The sequence below is a fragment of the Myotis yumanensis genome, unplaced genomic scaffold, assembly GCF_028538775.1.
Source record: "Myotis yumanensis isolate MYYU_CA2020_CCGP unplaced genomic scaffold, mMyoYum1.0.hap1 SCAF_14, whole genome shotgun sequence".
NCBI classification, from domain to species: domain Eukaryota; kingdom Metazoa; phylum Chordata; class Mammalia; order Chiroptera; family Vespertilionidae; genus Myotis; species Myotis yumanensis.
The window spans coordinates 34,260,221-34,282,169 of NW_027223765.1; the positions used below are offsets into that span (position 1 = coordinate 34,260,221).

Consider the following 21,949-nt stretch of genomic DNA (forward strand, 5'->3'; position numbering starts at 1 on the left):
TGCCCCCCAGCCCTACTCCCACATTAAAACTGTTTCTCCTCTTGTTCCCCATTTCCCATGGGGCTCCAATTCTGACCATCTATCTTCTCTTCTGCCTATTGAAGCCCATTTTCAGCTCTATTGCCAGGAGAGCAGAAGTGTTACCCTTTCTAGTATCATGGTCTTTTAATAACAGCAATGCCTAAAACTGTTGTACTAAGAATTTCAGATAGAAGGAGGTAGGGAGCCTTTGAGATGTCCTTAGTGCCAACACATCAGAGGGCACCCCTTATACCTATAATCCCCAGTTTCTCAAAGATCACAGCAAGAATATCAACACTTCTTTCCCTTTCTTCCAAGCACTCTCATGAGATCTGCAAGGCTTGGTCTGAGCCCAGGCACTGAAATACCCACACCCAATAAGCTAGCTAGAGAACCACTGCCTCCAGTCAGCCATTAAGACCCATCATGTTTCCCTCATGGCATCCAAAATTCACCATCTTCTCTTGGCCAACCCTGATCAGGCCGATATCATGTCTTGCTTAGACTACCAAAATAGTCTCCTCATTCTTAGTCTCTTCCCTCTCCAATCTATTTTCTCCATGGCTACTTATCCTTCTAAACTCCTTCCCTAACTCTAACACTCTAAATAATTTATAATTAACAATATATATATATATATATATATATATATATATATATATATATGCTAGGTAACATGTACACTTTTATACAGCATTTACCTTAAACTTCACTATAGCTCTGTAATATGGATGCTATTATCAACATCCCTAATTTTAGATAAGGAAACTGAGGCACATCTAAGTCAGGTAATTTGTCCAGGGTGATACAGTGGTGGCTAATGCAACTGGACTGTGAGCCCCGACAGTCCGATGCTCACCTTTTCTTTTCATTGCTTACAGAATAATATTCACACTCTTCAGGCTGACATCAGGAACTTTCATCAGCATGGTTGGAATTGACCCTGCTAGCCTTCTCTCTCCCTCATGTCCTAAACACACCAGTTCCCACCAGGCCTGACCCCTCACTGTTTATTCTCTAGTCTAGGCCACTTCATAGTGCATGGATGTCTAAGTCAAGTTCTACCCTATCCATGAAATCTCCCCTTCTGACTGCCTCTTTTCGATTGACATCTCCTCTCTGAAATCCTATAATAGCATTTAGGAGACTTATACTACTGAAAGGGACATTTGCAGTGCTATCTTGTTATCCTGAAGGCTGGGATGATGCTTCTAAGAAAACTGCCAAATCCTTGAGGGATTTATAATTAACACTATATATATATATATATATATATGCTAGGTAACATGGACTATGTGTCTTCATCTTCTCATGAATTCCTAACAAATGCAGTGTCCCTTTTTTCCCCCAAAGAAAAATTGGGATATATGGCCTGATATGGGAGTTCTTTATTAAAAAGTTAAAAGAGCTCTGGCAGTCAGGATAACCAAGATGGTGGCATAGGTAAACACCGGAGACTGCTGCCACAAACAACCACTTCAAAAATACAACTAAAAGACGGAACAGACATCACCCAGAACCACAGGAAAGCTGGCTGAGGAGAGACTCTTCAACTAGAAGGAAAGAGAACAGCATACCGAAGCTCAGAGGAGGCGCAGTGTGGAAAATATAAAGGTACCGAGGTGCGCGCGCAAAGCGGGCTGGTGGCTGAGGCGCGGTTGTCGTTTTCAATCAGGAGGGAGTCTCAGACTCTGGGCTCCAGATCCGGGCGAGTCTCTAGGGACTCAGACTCAGACTCAGACTCAGACAGGAGAAGCGGGATTGTCCGGCATCAGTTGGAAGCTGAGGGCAGCCTTCTCTCCGAGGTTTGCAGTGGCGGCCAGGGTTCTGAGAAGCAGAGTCGCTGGGAATGGGACTGAGAGCAGCCATAACTGCTCCCTCCACCCGCCCTGTTGATCCCGCCCCGCCCAAGCCCTGCGCAGAGCCATTTGCTGGATCGCCTCAGGCAAAGGCTAGATTAGCACCTCCCCAGAGGACAGAAGTTTTCCACACAGCTGATTCTCACAGCTGGTCAGCCTGGTGGTCAAATCCCTCTAGTATTAACTACAACAATCAGGGCTTAACTACAACAAGACTGCGCACAAAGATTACTAGGGAGTGTACCAAGAAAGCGTAAAAAATGCGGAGAAAAAGAAACAGGACAAAACTATCAAGGGAGGATATTGAGTTCAGAACCACACTTTTGAGGTCTCTCAAGAGGCTTCTAGAGTCTGTCGATAAACTTGATGAGATGTAAAGGAAATCTAATGAGACCCTCGATGGTGTGATAAAGGACCATCTAGAAAGTAAGCATACACTGACTGAAATAAAGAATATTATACAGACTCCCAACAGCAGACCAGAGGAGGGCAAGAATCAAGTCAAAGATTTGAAATGCGAAGAAGCGAGAAACACCCAACCAGAAAAGCAAAATGAAAAAAGAACCCAAAAATACGAAGATAGTGTAAGGAGCCTCTGGGACAGCTTCAAACGTACCAACATCAGAATTATAGGGGTACCAGAAGATGAGAGAGAGCAAGATATTGAAAACCTATTTGAAGAAATAATGACAGAAAACTTCCCCCACCTGGTGAAAGAAATAGACTTACAGGTCCAGGAAGCGCAGAGAACCCCAAACAAAAGGAATCCAAAGAGGACCACACCAAGACACATCATCATTAAAATGCCAAGAGCAAAAGACAAAGAGAGACTCTTAAAAGCAGCAAGAGAAAGAAACTCAGTTACCTACAAGGGAATACCCATACGACTGTCAGCTGATTTCTCAACAGAAACTTTGCAGGCCAGAAGGGAGTGGCAAGAAATATTCAAAGTGCTGAATACCAAGAGCCTACAACCAAGATTACTTTATCCAGCAAAGCTATCATTCAGAATTGAAGGTCAGATAAAGAGCTTCACAGATAAGGAAAAGCTAAAGGAGTTCATCACCACTAAACCAGTATTATATGAAATGCTGAAAGGTATCCTTTAAGAAGAGGAAGAAGAAGAAAAAGGTAAAGATACAAATAGTGAACAACAAACATGCATCTATCAACAAGTGAATCTAAGAATCAAGTGAATAAATAATCTGATGTACAGAATGAAATGGTGATTATAATGAATCAGGGACATAGAAAGGGAATGGACAGACTATTCTTGGGGGGGAAAGGGGAATGGGAGATGCGGGAAGAGACTGGACAAAAAGCGTGCACCTATGGATGAGGACAGTGGGTGGGGAGTGAGGGTGGAGGGTGGGGCGGGAACTGGGAGGAGGGGAGTTATGGGGGGGGAAAAAAGAGGAACAAATGTAATCTGAACAATAAAGATTTAAAAATAAATAAATAAAATAAAATAAAATAAAAAATAATTCTTAGTCAGGGCACATGCCCGGGTTTCGGGCTCGATCCCCAATAGGGGGCGTGCAGGAGGCAGCCGATCGATGATTCTCTCTCATCATTGATGTTTCTATCTCCCTCCCTCTTTTTTCCTCTCTGAAATCAATAAAAATAGATTAAAAAAAAAAAAAAAAAAAGAGCTCTGGCTGCACCATAGCTGGTGTGGCTCAGTTTGTTGGAGCGTTGTCCCTGTATACTGAAAGCTCACAGGTTCGATCCTGGGTCAGGTACGTACAGGAGGTAACCAATCGATGTTTCTCTTTCACATCGATGTTTCTCTCTCCCCCTCCCCATCCTTTCCTCTCTCTAAAAAAACATATCCTCAGGTGAGGATTTAAAAAAAAAAAAAAAAAAAAAAAAAAAAAAGCCCTGACCGGATGGCTCAATTGGTTGGAATGCCATCCTGCACACCAAAAGGTTGATTTGCGGGCTCAATTCCTAGTCAGGGCATATACCTAGATTGCAGGTTTGATCCCCAGTCAGGATGCATATAGGAGGCAACCAACTGATGTTTCTCTCTCACATTGATGTTTGCCCCTCTCTCTTTCTCACTTTCTCTCACTCTCTCCCTTCCCCCCTCTCTCTCTCAAACCAATAAATACATCCTCAAGTGAGGATTTTTTTTTTATTATTGATTTTTTACAGAGAGGAAGGGAGAGAGACAGAGAGCCAGAAACATTGATGAGAGAAAACATCGATCAGCTGCCTCCCGCACATCTCCCACTGGGGATGTGCCCGCAACCCAGGCACACACCCCTGACCGGAATCGAACCCAGGACCCTTCAGTCCGCAGGCCGACGTTCCATCCACTGAGCCAAACCGGTTTCGGCTTGAGGATTTTTTAAAAGCTCAAATAGAATTGGGAGCCTGGCCAGTGTGGCTCAGTGATTGAGCTTTGACCCATGTACCAGGAAATTGCCAATTCGATTCTGGGTCAAGGCACATGTCCAGGGTTGTGGGCTCGATCCCCAGGAGGGGGCATGCAGGAAGCAGCCGACTGATGTTGATGACGTTTCTCTCTCACCAATGTTTCCATTTCTCTGTCTCTCTTCCTCTCTCTCTAAAATCCATAAAAATATATTTTAAAAAATAGAATTGGGAATATTTTTGAATATTCAAGACTATTGTAATTTTACCAACATCATTAAGCACAGGGCCGAGCATATAAGAGGTCCTTAGTAAAAACCTTGTTAAGTAAATGAACATGCAACAACAACTACAATGAAAACCCAAAATGGAGCAGAATATAAGTCTTTTAAGATAAAAATGTTGGTAAACCCTAGTTGTTAAGCCATATTTTATTTGGTATCAACACTGGTGAGCAGCTCTGAAAATGCTCTGGTTAGGGAATTAAACTTGAGGCCTGCTACAGGTGCCTATATATCAGGCACAGAAGGTAAAGTCCAAACAAGTCTCAAAGCAGCAGTAATTGCTTCCATCAAGACTGTTTAACCAGCCAAGTTTAGGACACATAAGGCTCAACAGTTCTTTCCTATTAAGATCTCTTCCTTCTCTTAACCTGGCTGCCAACTGGATGAGAAGTCTGGGACTAGGATATAGTGTTTGGAAATGGGAGCACAGGATACCAGGGTTGCTTTTTACCTGGGTTCCTGACTTGCTCAGATGGGGCTGGGTATTAATCCCAGCCCCAACACCCACACACACACACACACACACACACACACAGAGCCATCTAGGTCTACTTTAAAATTGAGTAGCAGAGTGACTGAGGAATTAGGCTTTTCAGTTAGGAAGACCTTGGGTTAATCTAAACCTGCTACTTACTAACTTTGTGACCTTGGGAAAGTTATTTTGCTCCTCTGCACCTGCCTTTCTTCAAAAGGTTTTTGTGATATAAAGTGAGATTGATTATCTATCTATCTATCTATCTATCTAGATACTTATAAGCACCTGGCCCCAGTAGGTGCTAAATAAAATACAACAGATGCTGGAATGGTAATATTAAGAGGCCTTTTCCTCAGAAGTTCCATTGTTTCCTAGGTCTCACTCCCATGATGGAATACTTCCTGCAGTGTGCTCCCATTCCAGGGCTTCAGAGAACTTTGTTCTGTTGTAATGTTACAAACCTCCCCTGGGCTCCCTGACAAGCCATCAGTGTCATGGCCTCGATGCCCGAGAGAGATATTCAGATGAAAAACAGCAAAATTCATATACTTTGTGGAGCCACTAGACTGACTCTTGCCAGCTCCTCCCCCAAGGCTTCACTGCTGTGACTGCCAGTGAATTACTGTGGACATTGGACAAGACCATTTTAAGATGTCCTCCTGCATATGTTTCTCCTCTATGGAGGACCATAGAGCACAAGGGCAGAACCAGGGCCAATGGGCAGAAATTCCAGAAGAGTAGACTTTCACTTATTGGAAGAACTTTCTACAGTAAAAACAGTGCAAGTGGCTGTTTTGGGAAGTGGGCATCTTCATGTAGAAACTAGAGAATTGCCTGACAAAGATGTTGCAGATAACATTCCTTCATTATGAGACAGATTAGATGAACACCACAGTTTCTTCCAATCCTGAGACTCTATGATTCCAGGAGAACCTTTAAAATCCTATATATAAAACTCTAATGGGAGAACTCCAGACTTTTACAGGATGAACTGACAGGAGTAATCATACCATGAAGGCTGGCCCCAGCTCTCCTCAGCCACAGAAGTATACAAATAAGATACTCAAAGATGAACTGAACCCAAATTTCCCTTCCCAAAGCTTAAGGGGAAGAGCTCCCAGAGGTAGCCTTTTGGGCTGGAGCCTGGGAATGTGCCTTGGCCACCCTTGTCTGGCGCCTTGGGAGTTCTGTCCTCAGCTCCACCGAGGTTATGGACTGAGGACTTCCCAGGGGCAACAGGAGGCGGGAGGAGAGTCCCCTAGGACTGTCCCATGCCAGGCTGAGACTCTCTGCCTCCACCCACAAGCCTTCCATCTGCTGGAGCTGAGGGCCTATTCCCTGTGGGGATTGGCTACCATGAGATCTGTCTCCAGTCACCAAGAGCCTCATGGGATGCCAGATTCCAGAGAAGTCTGGCCACTCTGGCGTCACTGCCAAAGTCTGGCCTGTAGCCAGCCCACAGCAGGAACTCATGGCCAGGCTGAGCTGCAGTTTCCCTCAGGAAGTTGGGTTTGCTTAAACAGGTAAGAATGTGAAGTCCAACGCTTGTGCCCAGACGCACCACAAGAGAAGGGGGAATAAATGGCCTTTTAGCAGCATAAAGAAAACCCCTCAATAGCCCTGGGCTTAGAGACTAACAACAAGCTCAGAGGGTGTTGGTTTGTAATAGTGCTTCCAAAAATATGATGCAGCTGGTGGTTCATCAGTGTCTCAAAAAGGGGAGATCACAAGTCCACTGCTCTTTAGGCTGATAAACTTCACAAGACACTGCAACCAGTTCTGGGTATCTCTTTTAAGGGGGACTCAGGTGGAATAAAATGGGTACATGGAGCAGATAGGATGGTGAGAAGTGTGGAAATGACATCTTTCCTGATGTGAATTTGACGTTACTTAATCTCTGAGTCTCAGTTTCCCAAATGGGCTGATTGTAAAGATTAAATGAGATAACTATGAATACACTGAGGACTAAGTTAGTCAAATGTACAAGCTCTGAACAGGGTCAAGGGCAAGCTTGGGTAGTAGTGAGTCTCCTGGGACTAGAGGTATTAAGCAGGGTCTGGACAACCTCTGGTCAGAGGTGCTATGTAGTTGCAAGCAGATGACTTCTACAGACTCTTCTGGCTCTAGGCTTCCATTAATCCATTAATTCTTTCATGAATTTTTCAGTTCTTTAGGTGTCAGAAATGGGACAAGCCCTTCATAGCTGCAGAGGCTTGGGCCCAGAAAGACCCCACGGCTACTGGGCCTGAGCAGACATGTCCTGCAGGCACAGGCTTTGAGTGGTTTGGCAAGGAGAATGTGCAGCTGCACTCCATCAAAGCTGATTGAGCTAGTATCCTGCTGTGCTGCATCCACTGGGTTTTAGTGATGAGAGAAGTCAAGGAGAAGATAAGAGTTGGTGAAGTTCAGAGACTCCTTCAGGTTGGGAGGAGAGCAAGGTTTTCCATTATATAGGGTCAAGGGTCAAAAGGCCCAGCTCTATCCATTCTTACCATCCCCTGTACTCTAGTAGGAGCATCAAAAGGGAACAGTGCATGATATTATAGGGCTAGGGACCAGAATATTAGCTCTCTTGTTAAAAGCTGTATGACCTTGGACAAATCATTTGCATTCTCTTTGCTGATATGAAAGAGACAGAAATAGCCCAAACCTTCTTACCTAGGGTTGTGTGACTCAAAATAATGGCTGTACTTTATAAACTGTAAAGTGCTAGCAAAGTAATTATATAAGTTGGCATCATCACTATTATTTAAATAATAATATCAGCCCAAAGGAAAGGATCTCTAGTGGTAGGATTTCATGCATCAATGGAGAAGATATTGTTGGGTGGCTTCCTGTCACCTGGTGCATAGTAGTTGAGTGTGTAGGAGATTCTGGGCTAAGCTATACCATGCTCTCTGCATATCACTGACCACATGCCTTGCTCATCTATAACAGCAGCAAGGTCTCTGAAAATAGAGAAAAGTCATTTCAGAAACAGTAAATATTTGCTCTTGAAGTTATTGGAAAGTAAATTACTGGTCTGATAGAGAAACTAAGCCCATGATGAAGATTTGTGGGTTTTTGTCAAAGACACCTTTAATTTGTCATCCTGTGGCTTTCAGCAGACAAGCTGGGAGACAGGAGCTACTATCTGAGGTCCCAGCAGGATGGAAAGCTGAGGAAGGAAAGACATTATGTGACTCAACTCTTGAGAGTTGTTGGCCTGGGTCCAGCTGCCCCCACCAAGGAGGAAGGCCTTGCTCAGCATATCTGAGACAGGAAATTAGGAAAGGGTCTCAGGGTCTGGCCCCAGGAAAGAGGCCAGGCCAAGCTCCTTGCTGGCCACACCACAGAACTATTCTGATCAGCTCCCCCAGGCCCCACTCTCCCGGTCTAGGACCCTAGGGGGAATGAGGCAGCAGGAAGGAATGTGGTCAGAAGGTTGTAGGTTCAGTCAGAGCAAGGGGAACAGCATGTTTTCAGGGATCTTTCTGGGATCACCTCTGCAGTTGCCAATGCCCACCTTCCTTCCTCTGAAAGGTTATATAAAAGGTGCCCAAGGATGAGCTCCTCTTCTTTCTTTTGTGAGGGGAATGGCTGTTCTGAGGGCAGGGCTCATCTCCTGGATTGGGGCTCCCCCATAATCAGTGATTTTCTAAGGCCATAAGAAATGTCCCAGGCAGGCAGTCCACGAGACCTATGGGAGCACTGAGGGCCAGGTCACTCGAGGTCAGAATGTCAGCTTCAAGTGATTAAAAATGTCCCTAAAAAGTTAAGACAGCCCCAAAATAGTTTCTCTTAATAGTCTGTTGAGGGATCTAGTCACTAGTGACTTTATCTGAACCTGCCTCGAATCTCCTTAGATTTTCAGTTTATACTCACTGGGGAATAAATTCTCTAAAGCCAGTTCTGCTGTGGGAAGCAGGAAGGCCTTTCGTTTGTCCTAAATTTACTTCTTCTAAGCTAAGTGAAGCTCTCTTAATCCCATGGTTTGGATCTGAATTGTGCTCCCTCCCTAACTGCATGGCTGTTCAGACTACAATGAAACAACTTTCTAAGTCTTGATCTCCTTGCACTCAAGAGACCTCATCTTTTCAAGCCTTTGTGGCTGGAAAGACCTAGCTGGAAATGTTTTTGGTATCTCTTTAGACCAGACAGCCAGTTTAAAAGGATTGGCAGAATGTCCCACCAGAGACCATAGGTTACTAGATCTCAGTCCTTCATTTCTGAACTCTCAATAGTACTGCCTTTCCCAGGTCTGTGGCTAGCACATGGCCTGAATCACAGCATCTTAGATCTGGAAGGAGATTTTAAAATTTACCTGCTCCAACAGCCCTAGCCCCTAGCCCACACTTTTACAATGTCCCTGACAAGTGGCTCATCCTGCCACTGTTTGAACTTCAGCAATGATGTGGCAGTCACATACTACTTCCCAGAGCAGCCAATTCTTCCCCCAGTGTTACAGAGTTTACCCCTATCTTCCAGTAGGTAGGTTTGCCTTTTGGCACCAGTTCTATCTCATGACAGCTATCAGAAAGCAGAAAATATCAAATCATGGGCTCCTTGAGACTATTACTATTCAACTACAGCAACTTTAACTCTAAAAAAATACATTTGCCAAATGCTTCAACCTCCTGGTTTTCTCTCCATTGAGAAGAATGATCCAGGTAGAGTTAGAGTTTATCCTTGGTATACTATGACCTTCAGACTGGTAAAAACATTGCAAGTGTGGTATGAGCAGTTCAGGGTAGGGGAAGAGGTTTGTCTTCCTCCTGGACACCATACATGTATTAATGCTTCCAAAGGCTGAGTCTTAGAATCACTCCTCATAGGTCTAACTCAAAGCCAAATAGAAAGCCCATTAGTATCTAAATTCCCTGCATTAGCTATTCAGCCCTTTGGCCCTAGAAGATTTGATAGAAAAATAAAAAAGAGTGGGAGCAGTGGAATTGAAAAAAGATTAGCTACATGAAGGCAAGCACTAGGATGCCACCTCTATTGGCATGACCTAAAAGCTCTGCTCTACTTGATGTTCTTTCTCTGATTCCTGGGCGTCTCCGGAGCAGCCCACGCCTCTCCAAGGCCTCAGGATGTAAAGCTAAGCTCAGATCCCAGAAGACAGGCCCCATGGGGTCAGTGAATATGAGGGTAGACCCGGAGGCTTTGGCCATCACTGGCCACCAGGTGTCACTGCCACCTTGAGAACTGTCTCTCTAAAACACTAATGTCAATAGGCAGCCCCAGAACAGGCAGTCAAGCCAGGCTGAGACTAAGTTGTCACCAGCTTTGCCACTCACCTCCCTGCTTTCAGAGACATAGCCAGTGCCTCTCATACTCCTGCCTCTATTCCTTTAAACTGGTTATAGCAGCTGGCCTGGGTCCACTTTTATGACTTTGTTTTCTATGATTTACCCATTCTAGGCTATGGGGTTGGCTGACAATAGGCAAGGTGTGCCCTCTATTCCCCTTCCCCACCCGCTCCCCAATCACTCCAGCCTCCTTTAGGTACTCTTCTAGAATCAAAGAAATAAAAAACTCAGGAGCTGCAGGTAAGGATAGAGAGGGGGAAGGAAGGAAGGAAGGAAGGAAGGAAGGAAGGAAGGAAGGAAGGAAGGAAGGAAGGAAGGAAGGAAGGAAGGAAAGAAGGAAGGAAAGAAGGAAGGAAGGAAGGAAGGAAGGAAGGAAGGAAGGAAGGAAGGAAGGGAGGAAGGAACCTTAACAACAGTAATTTCAGTGGGATGGTAGAAGTGGAATACTGATAGGAATGGGTTGAAAAGAAAATCTGATATGATAAAGGGAAGATGGTGACTAAGGCAACTCAAGATGATTTATTGTGAAGGGGAACAGAAAAATGGGGCAGTAGCTGGAAGAGAGCAGGAGTTGAGGAAAGTCTTTGTTTTTTATTTTTTAAGTGAGAGATATTTGTGTGTTGATGTAATAATCTTCTGGAAAAGGAGAAATTGAAGATGGAGAAGAGAGGGAATACTTGAAAGTAAAATGGTGGGATCCAGATTACCAATAGAAAGTGGGCCTTTGAAGCAGTTTCATGTGGGTGAAGATTCAGGTAAGTTGATAGATGTGATAGTGGGAATACAAAGGCAATCTGGTCTGACAGTCTCATGGGCCTAAATCCATGATGACTGAAATGTGACCAATGGAAAGGTGCTATTATCAAGGAGAAATGGGAGGTGGAAATATGACCAATACAGTCATGACTTCAAGCCTAAGTTTCAGCTTTTGCCAAGTATGGCATATTGTTGGTTGTCTTCTGTCTTTTGGGTGGCCTGGGTGAAGGCAAAAGGTTCAGAGGAAGCTAATAGAGAATACAAGACACCATCCAACAAATGGTGATGACCTCTGTAAATTTAGTCATGATTTCAATTTAGGATATAAATAACTCTTGGACACAAACTGTATCTCATTCATCACTATAGCCCTAACTCTATTAACTAATTTTAAGTATAAACTTTGGGCTAGGCCTGTGCTAGTCGGTAGTAACACAGATGAATGAGGCATGGCCTTAGCTCACAAAGGGCTGGAAGCATTTGAGAATTTATTTGCTAATTTAATTTAATTTAACTTAATTATGTATATCATAAAGACTTTGTCCTTACCCAAAGAGAGATTTGGCCTTTGTCCCCCATTCCTGAGAGGTAACCTATAAACTCTTAGAATTTCCTGAGTGATAGGAATATCTTTGTTATTCATGGTGGGGGCCCCCTTAGACCACACCTTATAGTGTATAAAACTGAGGTCACTCATTATGGGTTCCTTGGGCCACATGATATTAACTTGACCTCCAGGAAGGGGGGAATTGGAGTTTGAGTTCTACAAGATGATTGACCAATCAATGTCTATGATATGAGACCCAAAAAAACTCTGAACACCAAAGCTCAGGTGAGCTTCCCTGGTTGGGAATCCGTCCTGTGTTATTGTCACATATGGATGCCAGGAGGCTAATGCATTCTAAAGACAACTGAACTTTTGTGTTTAGAACCCTCCCAGACTCTATCCTATGCATTTTCCTTTGGCTTATTTTTCACTTGTATCCTTTCCCATAATACACCTGTAAGTATAATAGCTTTCAATAAGTTCTGTAAATCCTTCCAAAGAATTGTCAAATCTGAGGGTGGTTTTGGGGAATCTCTGAACTTTCTGTTGGTGTCAGGAGTGAAGGCAGTCTTGTGGAGGACTGTGCCTTCAGACTTTGCAGTTAGGGTGACTCCAAGTTTCATGTGATCTTAGAATTCAAAGGGATCTAGAGATCATGTAATTCAGCTCCATTCTATAGGCGAGAAAAGAGAGGTCTAGAGATGGGAAGTTACCCAAGGTCGCATAATGGTACGACAGAGTGAGACTAGCCCCTGAGTGTCCTAAGTCCCAGCATGGTATGCTTTCCACAATATTCTGTTGTCGCTTCAAATGTGAGGCTGAGCAAAGAAAAGCTCATCCCTGAGCCAGATTGGCTTTGCTACAAGGGATGTTTGCAGTAACCCCTATATTTAGGGAAGCTCGTTCCTTACTAGGTTTTCTGCCTTGACTGATGGTATTACTCCTTAAAATATTTAAGCTGCAACATTAATGTTTACAGAGTAAGGGGCTTATACCAAAAAAGAACTAATGCTTTCTGTGAGGTGGAAACAATTTTTTGTGGATTTTCTCTTTGTTACTGAACGTTTATGCTTCAGAGATTATTTTCATATAATCTAAATTTTATTGCTAGAAGAGATCATGGCAATGTTTTTGTTCAACACTCATTTTACAGGCAAAGATGCTAAGGCACAGAAATAGGAAGAAATCTATCCAAGGTCACTTCATAATTCAGGGGCAAGGACAGGCTAAACTCAGGTAACAATAGGGATATTGAGTGCTTTGAGGTACTATGACATATTTTAAGTGTTCTACTTCATTTGATTCTCATAACAACCCTAGGAGATAGGTGCTATTGTTCAGAGTTCTCCTGAGCAAGAGATAAAAATGGCCAAGGTCGCAAACCTAATAAATGGAGGGTCCAGGATACAAAGTTGGGTAGTTCTTGCTTCAAAGTCTACAATCTAAGTCACTACTATGTTCTACTTCCCTGTTTGAAATAAAATTTGAAAGAAAAATTTCTGAGAGATTTTCATTTACAAATGATAAAACTTGAACTCTAGCAAGGACAGTAACTTCCCCTCAATGTCGCATAGCTAGGGAAGAGCTAGACTAGGACTCAGATTTTGGATTAAGAGTTCTTACTACTTTGTTATACAAAAGTTCAGTGGAGAGAAGAGTTTGGGGAAATCTTTGAAAAGTGAGGTATCTCCTAGATGGGACTAAAGATCCTTGGGCCCAGGGGGTCTTTGCCTTCCTTTGGACCATTCTAGAACCATAGAGCCTGAAGTTCCACAACAACTTCAATGTGTACTTCCCACTAGACCTGCAAAGGGGAGGGAAGAGAAAGAAAGGAAGGAAGAGAAGACTCCATATATCCTATTCAGGCCTATAGGTATCTGACCTCTGTTCCATCCTAGAGCCACCATAGTCTAGTCTAGACTCTAGAGCAGTGGGCTCGGGAATGGTTCTTAGCTTTCCTGTGTCTCTTCCCAGCTGCTTACCTGTGGCTGCTGGGTGGTTAAGGGTCTCTGAGGAGACAGGACAGGGGTCCTAGACAGCAGCTGGTTCATCTTGCTGATGACTAGTTCGGTGATGAGTTGTTTGTCCTCCACCTGGTATTCCCCAATTAGCGGCATACTGCAGTCCATGACCTGGTAGAAGACAAGGCCCAGGTTAGAAAAGGGTCTGGAGACATTAAAGGCCTGGTACAGTATTTCAGAATAAGTAGGACTTAAGCCAGCAGAAATTCGTTGGGAATAAAGCTGGTGTTGTTCTCTTCAGCTGAAAGTATGTTCCTTTGCAGAAAGAGGACCTTTGTCCCATCTTCCTTCAAACCTCTGCCATGGGCATCCGCCAATCTTCACCCAGGCCAATGCTCAATGAGACTGAAACGTTGGTTACTGAAGGTAGTGAGTGGAGAGGGGTAGAGAGCCAGATAGAGTATAGACCAGAAGGGCTCAGAAGTTTGCAAGCGAGGGGACCAGAAACAACTGAAGACCATTCCCTTAACGCTCCAGTTAGAAGCAGGCAGTTTTCATCTCTGACTTTTCACCACACAAACTGCATCTCCACAGGTACTCTGACCATTAAATGACTAGACTCCTGCCTTTGCCCATGACCTGGGATGACTTCCTTTTTGCTCCAATCATGATTCTTCCTATATTCAAGGTCCAGATCAATGTTTTCCCACTTTAGGAAGAGCCTGCCTGCCCAGGATCACAGACAATGTATTCCAACTCTCATAAATGATGGATGACAAAACTGAGGCCCACCCAGAGAGGGGAGGTCTCACTATCTAGAAAGTTACATGTCAAGCAGACCATGGAGTAGCCCGCTTTGGGATCCTAACACTAACTCTCTGCAAATACCACCAACTCCGGGCAAGGAGCCTTTCCTGCGTGTTAGAAGACTGGGCAGAAATGTGTGTGAAGGATTCCTACTGTCACTGACTTTCCCTTTAATACAGAAAAAGGAAGTCAGAAAAGTTGTGTTTGAGGACCAGACTGAGTAAAGTGTCTCCAAGGCGCAGAGAGATGCTAAGAAGAATCTCCTGCATCCAGGAGACCTGATTTCTAGCCCAGGTTGAGACAATAATTCACTCTGTGGCCTTGGGCACAAGTTCATGATATGAGACCTCAGTTTTTCTCACCTGCAAAGTGAGTAGATTAGATTGAATGATTCTTTCTGAGACCAAGAATGGTAAAAAACACTACATTCTTCCCAGAGGAATGATACTTGGCTAGGAACCCAGGAACCCAGATCTGGCATCTCTTACCCATAGTGTGGGTCAGCCAAGCTGGTTGAAAGCAATAACTCCCCACTGGTGAAGGTGTGCTGCTATGCACATCCACTGGTTGTGTCATGTGGGAACCTTCCCATGGCCCAGGAGGGTCTAACCTAAATGTAGTCCGGGCCATTCACATAGTCATCAAACCAAGAGCTGGCTTCTAGCCTTGGGGGTTGTCTCTTACTAAGGTACTCCTTAAGTCATACTTACCTCAAAAATGTAGTCTCTCCCATCTTTGCCATGCACAGCTTTGACAGCACAGATGTCCAGGCCACCAAACATCTCAGAGCAGGTATCTACCCACAGCTTGTACCTGGAGGAGATGGGAAGATATCCTGAGGCTGGGTCATTAGCTCACATCCAGCCTGCTTTCTGGTCACACTTTCATTGCTGCCAGCTTCGATCACCACCCCTCTCCAGCCCTCCCTCCCTCCACTCCCATTAAGCATATTGCCTTATCTTCTGTGCCCTCCAGCTTTGCTCTCCAGATACCTGTCTTTTCAGGCTCAGAGCAGGCCTCATCAACTCTAGGTGGCCTTTCATTGGCTATTCCAGCCCACAGTAACTATTCCTTTCTTGGAGCTTCTGTGGTATGACCAGTCTTAATCTCCATAACTTAGCACATAACCTAGTCCTGCCTGATCTTGCTAACTGGCTGCTTGGGCCTTTGTGTTCTATCCATCCAGTCTGATTAGAGGTACCCTTCGGGCAAGGCCCAATTCTTATAACTCTTCATCTAAAGAAGGCCCCCTCTTGCTGTGCTAGGGACTGGACTCCTTTTTACACTCACCTGTCTGACATGGCGATCTGTTCCAGCATTGCAGAGCCAGTGTTTGTCTTCCAGTTTCCTGAGATCGATGTCCTCCTACAACAAGGTCCCACCAGGATAGGACAGGCAGTAAGCCACCCAAGCAAGAGGAGGGCATAAAATTTTCCATATTTTTAGCTCACCACTGCTTTCCTCATCTGCTTCTCCCACAAACAGCCCAGGGCCCTGTTGCTAAGCCTAGAGCCTGGCTGCCTCTGCCAAACCTCCACCTGCTATGCTCTCCTCCTCTCTATAAGAGTCCAGCTCACTGCTCTAGCTCCATGGAGCCTTCCTGATCTTTCAGACAGATGAGCACTTGCTCTCTTAAGAGCCCCTATAGGACTCGGCCTGTACTTCACTTTCAATCTTATATCTATTTTTAACTTTAGTTATTTGATCTAAGTCTTCTGTCCACAAGTCTGTAAGCCACTTACGGGTATATAGTATTGTCTTGCATACTCAGCAACCTATCCTTTAAGTATCTGGGCTGACTTCATACAGTAGTCCCCTTGATCCCTGGTTTAATTTTCCATGGTTTCAGTTACCTGTGGTCAACCAAAGTCTGAAAATATTGAATGAAAAAATTCAGAAATAAACAGTTCATACGTTTTAAATTGTGCACTGTTCTGAGCAGCATGATAAAATCTATCGCTCTGTCCCACTCAGGATTTAAATCATCCTTTTGTCCAAGTATCCATGCTGCATGTGCTCCCCACCATTAGTCACCTTGGTTATCAGATCAGCTGTCGTGGTATCACAGTGCTTTTGTTCAAGGAACCCTTATTTTACTTACTAATGTCTCATTCATCTCACTTCATCTTATCACATAGGCATTTTATCATCTCACATCATCACAAGAAAGGTGAGTACAGTACAATAAGATATTTTAACAGAGAGACACCATAATCACATAATCTTTATTGGAGTATGTTATTATAATTGTTCTATTTTATTATAGTTACTGTTAATCTTTTACTGTGCCTAATTTATAAATTAAATGTTATTATAGTTATGTAGGTATAGGAAAAAAACATAGTATATATAGAGGTTGATACTATTCATGGTTTCAGGGATCCACAGATAAAGGGGGACTACTGTATATACAAACTGAATTCTATTGATCCTGAAACCTCCTCAGAGTTCTGTGACTATCTCCCAATGGCTTCTGTACTAGCTCACTTATTCATTCATTCAACAATTGGTTTTTGAGAGCCTGCAGTATTAGCAATATGACTCTGGATAAGTCAGTTAACCTTTTCAGGCTTAAGTTGTTTCATCCATCAAATGGACCTGTTCTCTGCTATGCCCTCTGCACTCTCCATCTATGAGCCTGTATTAGAGTCAACTAGTCTTGGGCTAAATATGAGGCAGATAACCTGATTTCTGGTTTGGGATTTGCTCTTGACTGGCTGGGTGACCTTGGGTGAATCACTTCACCTAACTGAGCCTCTCTTATCCATGTTTAAACATAAAGTTATTTTATAATTTTAAATAAACTGTAACATACCAAAAATATGTATTTTTAATTATTAATCTTTACTCAGATACAGTCAAGAGGATGGGGATGGCCTAAGGGACAGAAAAGTCCTTCTCACACCACTGATAGGGACCTTCTTATGCTGTCTTTATCACTCACTACTGGTTGGAGATTGGATGTGCGAGTCTCCACTCAGCAGTTTCCAGGAGTATCCTCCCTAGATATCTGATTTCAAGTACTGAGAAACCTAGTACAGCTAGTTTTTCTGAGCCCTGAGATGCAGTGAATTGAGTCATGTGGTAATAACAACTCCTCACACTCCTAGTACTGACTGCTTTCCAAGATTCTTCCCTCCCAAGCCCCTCACCAGAACCTCATTGCAAGCCCCCTGTTGTGAATAGGCTGTATTTCTTGCTTCCACTTTACAGAGATTAAGACTCAGAGGTTGGATGACTTGTCCAAGATTGTATGTCTAGTCAAAGTAGATATAAGATAAAAATCCAGGTCTCTTTATTCCCTCATTGTGCTATATTTACCTCTACACCACACTCAGAAAAAACAAGCAACTCACAGTGGAGTGGCTTGAAAAATCTGAGTAGCAATACAAAGACGGATTATATGAAAATAACACTGTCTTCCTAAAACTGGTATTTTACAAGTGTGTTGCTGTGACAGGCTGGGTTCCTCAAGGGCAGAGGCAGAGAGTTATTCATTTCCATGTCCCTAGAACAGGGCCATAGTACATAGTTTCTGATAACAGGGTTGTCAGAAACTTTGAATGAGAAATAATAATGTCCCTTACACTTCACACCTTTCTCTAATAACAGGATGCATGGCACAGATCCACACAGGCTACCTGGGGCATGTAGGAACAAAGGGGACACCGAGACTCGCAGGACATCTGACCTCCACAGAAGGACCCAAATTATTGCCTAGTGAGAGTGGGGCAGGAACAGCACCTTCTTTACACCGAATATGTCTGCCCCTGGATTTCTAGGGTGAGAACTGAGGGAGAAGGAAAGAATTTCAAACTTTATCTTGGCTATTGCCAAGCCAATTCCTTCTTCTGAGAGCAAAGGGATAGCCAAAAGTTTGGGGAAGAAGAGCCAAATAACTGTCTGTCCCCTGCAAATAAAAAAGGAAGTAAATAATTTCTAAAGCTGCTCTGGTTGCCCACCCTTTATCAATAGTTGGGATTCTCTTATGCTTCATTTAAATTGCTTTTGGAAACCCTAACCCTTAAAAATGTGGTGTGTCTCCTTTTTAAGGATAAAGACACTCCAGCTTCATTGTCAAAAATTTTGTGTTTATTTAGGAGATTTTAACATTAAAGGATAGGAAATCTGCTTTCTTATTGGCTGAATATATTAATTTTCTGCTTTAGATAGTATTTTTACCATGGTATTTTAAATTATCCCTTCTTACATTGTGCATAATTTTAAAGCAATCATAAATTCCTTTCTGAAGCAGAAAGACTACAAGTAAAAATTATAAACTTTCAAAAAGTAGGAATACAGTCAATAAAGGAAAAAAAATTCGATGCCTCAATTCTCTATAAGAGTTGTTCCCTGAATACTTATTGGGTGCCCACTACGCACCTACTGCTGCATAAGACAGTGGTTCTGCAGAGGTGATTCTAACATTTCTGCTCAGTGAGATCAGAGGAGAGTGATTCAAATCACATATGTGAAAAGGGCTAAACTATAGCTATGAGAAGGAAGTATAGGGAAAGGGTTCCTTACTAATTCCAGGGGTGGGAAGAAGAAATACTAAAAAGGGAATGAAGGAAGAAAAATGGAAATGATGGATAAAGGAAAGGGAAGTTATTCAAACCTGAAGTCTGCTGAAGTCATGAGTAGCAAAGATCAAATTCATATACTATAATGTTCTGTCTTTGTAAAAAAACAAACAAAAAAACTACCTAAATTTTTTTTTTTGTAAAAATGGGAGATTAAGATTGCCAAAACTGGAATTATAAACCATTTGCATTCTTATGTACTAGTATATTATGGAAGACCTGGTAGTCTTGAAATCTTTTCTTTTTCTAAATTCTAATAGTGGAAACCTTTAACTTTCCATTTGGCAAATGGACACAGTTATGTAGCAAAGTCATCATTCTCATAACAACTAGGCTTTTAATGGCTCTATAGTGTTTCTAAGGCTATATATTTACATCAGGAGTTTCTTAACTTTTTCTGTGCTCTGGCAGCCTGGTGAAGCATGTAGATTCCTTTCAATTATAAAATATAAGATGTGTAAATGTATAAAATAAAGTACACAGGAGAATAAAAATTCAATTATTTAAAGTAATTATCAAAATAGTTACCAAAATATTAAACAAACAAATCTGTGATTAGTCAAAATGTTTTTTTATAAATAACAAATATATTTACAGGGGTAAATGTAGTGGCAGGTCTAATAACTACCATGATTCTTTAGTAGTGATGACAGTAATTGTATTTAGAGATATCTGTCACAACTGTATAAAAATACAAGAACCTCTGTGATTACCTGTAGTGACAAAGTCACTCATGCTACTGCTGCTACTATAGCCTGTTGTCTTCGTTCATAACTAGGGAAAATGCTCAATTTCATTTAAAGGCAAATAAAAATAAATATTAATGTTATTTCTCATCTTAGTTCATGGACCCCCACTCCTCCCTGACTTGAAAGGAACCCAGGCTAAGACTCCCTGACTTAATGGCACCCTCTCTCTGTTCTCTGCCTTGTGGGCCAGATGAGGTTTAACTGAGTACTGGCTGCTAAGTGGAGGCTCAGATTCTCCTCTGAGCTGAGGAGAAAGTGAAGAGTATCTGCTGGGAACCCACCCCACTCACATGTAAGCCTTGTAATTGTTGCCTATCTTCTGGACCCGGATGTCATACTTGGCGTCAATGAAAGGCTCTGCTGTGGCGTAGGTCTGGGTGAGGGCTACCACGCTAGCAATGTCCTGGAAGTCGTAGTGGTTTTCCACTTTGACCTAATTTTGGAGCAAGGCAGAGAGGGAAAAAAGGAGACATACACATACACACACTGAGAGTCACAAGGATCCAAGGCCTCCAAACCTATCAAGATGTTTTCATTCCAGTTGCAAGCCTGAGTGCCACATCTTAGGAGAGTCCTTCTCTCCAGCTTCCCTTCCTAGGCTTAGGAGCTACACTTACTGCAAAAGGCCCAATGGACCAAGCAGGTGGCCTACACTCGGCTTGTTGAAAAGGCCTGTTTGGGTAACACTCATGGTTTCAGAGGAGCCAAATCATGGAAGAATTAATCAATAACAGAGGGAGAATAGTCCATAACCGGACTCTCTGAAAAGTACCCTTCTTGGCCTCAATTCCAAAGCACAGCAGGCCCCAGCCTTACCTTGCCCATGCCTGAGTGAGCATGGCCAATCTTCACCACCACAGGGAATGTGGGCAATGTCAGCTGAAAGCAGAGGAGAAAAGAATGAATTGGTCAGAGTGTGCCTGTTTTTCTGTGAAATGTTACAAATATTTTTCTTGGGAACACCCTTGGAAGGGCCTTTTAAAAAACTAGTCCAACCTATGTGCTTTACAAATACAAAAACCGAGGCCCATAGAGTGACAGTAACTTGCTTAAGGTCCCAGCATGTTAATGGCAGATCTATAAGAACTCTGTTTTCCTACTTGGTACTCTTCATCTTTAAAACTAATTGTTTCAATCTTCTCTGCATTAGACAAACACAGGGCAGGACTAGAGAATTGGAAAAAATGAATCTTTTTTAAAATATATTTTTTATTGATTTCAGAGAGAAAGGAAGAGGGAGAGAGAGATATAAACATCAATTATGACAAGGAATCACTGATCGGCTGCTTCCTGCATGCCCCCTACTGGGGATGGAGCCCACAACCCTAGCATGTGCCCTTGACCGGAATCGAACAGGTGACCCTTCAGTCCACAGGCCAATGTTCTATCCACTGAGCAAAACCGGCTAGGGTGAAAAAAATGCATCTTTGAAAGGGTGAATTTTACTGCATGCAAATTGTACCCTAGTAAACAATAATTACAAAAGGAATATATCTTTGGAATCTAATGTCCCTTTTGCCATGTCCCTCTTAGTATCCTCCCCTCCCGCTCAAACATCTAGTTTTCCTATACTGAACCTATCTTTTCTCCACATTTCACAGTCTCTTCATTGCTCACCAACACCCCAAGCTCAACCAACAAACAGTCTAGTACAGTGATGGCGAACCTATGACACGCGTGTCAGAGGTGACACGCGAACTCATTTTTTTGGTTGATTTCTTTGTTAAATGGCATTTAAATATATAAAATAAATATCAAAAATATAAATCTTTGTTTTACTATGGTTGCAAATATAAAAAAATTTCTATATGTGACATGGCACCAGAGTTAAGCTAGGGTTTTTCAAAATGCTGACATGCCGAGCTCAAAAGGTTCGCCATCACTGGCCTAGTATGTTTTTTCTGCCCAGCTTGGGGTTTGGAAGAGAGCTGACATAAAAAGTCAACATGTTTGTAATTTGAAAGAGATCCTTATGAGGGTAAATTCTACTTTGAGGTAGTTGTATTTTAACAGACAAATAATAAAAACTTAAAAGAACTACTCTCCAAACCTACCTTTGTCCCCACCTTGTATAAGACATGGTCTCTCCAGTGAGTAGCAACATGAGATAGGAATCAGTAGGCTACTATCTGAAGAGGTTTTGAGGTCCCAGGTTTATGCTAGGTAATGAGATACTCTGTGCTTTGAGCTCACACCAAATGCACTGTCCTCGGCCATCTGCAGTCTGAAGCTCTGGG

General features: G+C 42.9%; 1 protein-coding gene across 2 annotated transcripts in view; it reads right to left on the reverse strand.

The window, feature by feature from the left end:
* The window catches only part of SYN2 (synapsin II), a 153,095-nt gene that overhangs the window by 9,546 nt on the left and 121,600 nt on the right, over positions 1 to 21,949 (reverse strand). For both annotated transcript variants that reach the window (XM_070433616.1, XM_070433617.1), the window contains exons 6-10: positions 20,529 to 20,591; positions 20,003 to 20,145; positions 15,671 to 15,745; positions 15,091 to 15,193; positions 13,595 to 13,744 (exon numbers count right to left, since the gene is read on the reverse strand). In XM_070433616.1, coding sequence (XP_070289717.1) covers positions 13,595 to 13,744; positions 15,091 to 15,193; positions 15,671 to 15,745; positions 20,003 to 20,145; positions 20,529 to 20,591 — 534 coding nt within the window. The remainder of the gene's footprint in view (positions 1 to 13,594; positions 13,745 to 15,090; positions 15,194 to 15,670; positions 15,746 to 20,002; positions 20,146 to 20,528; positions 20,592 to 21,949) is intronic.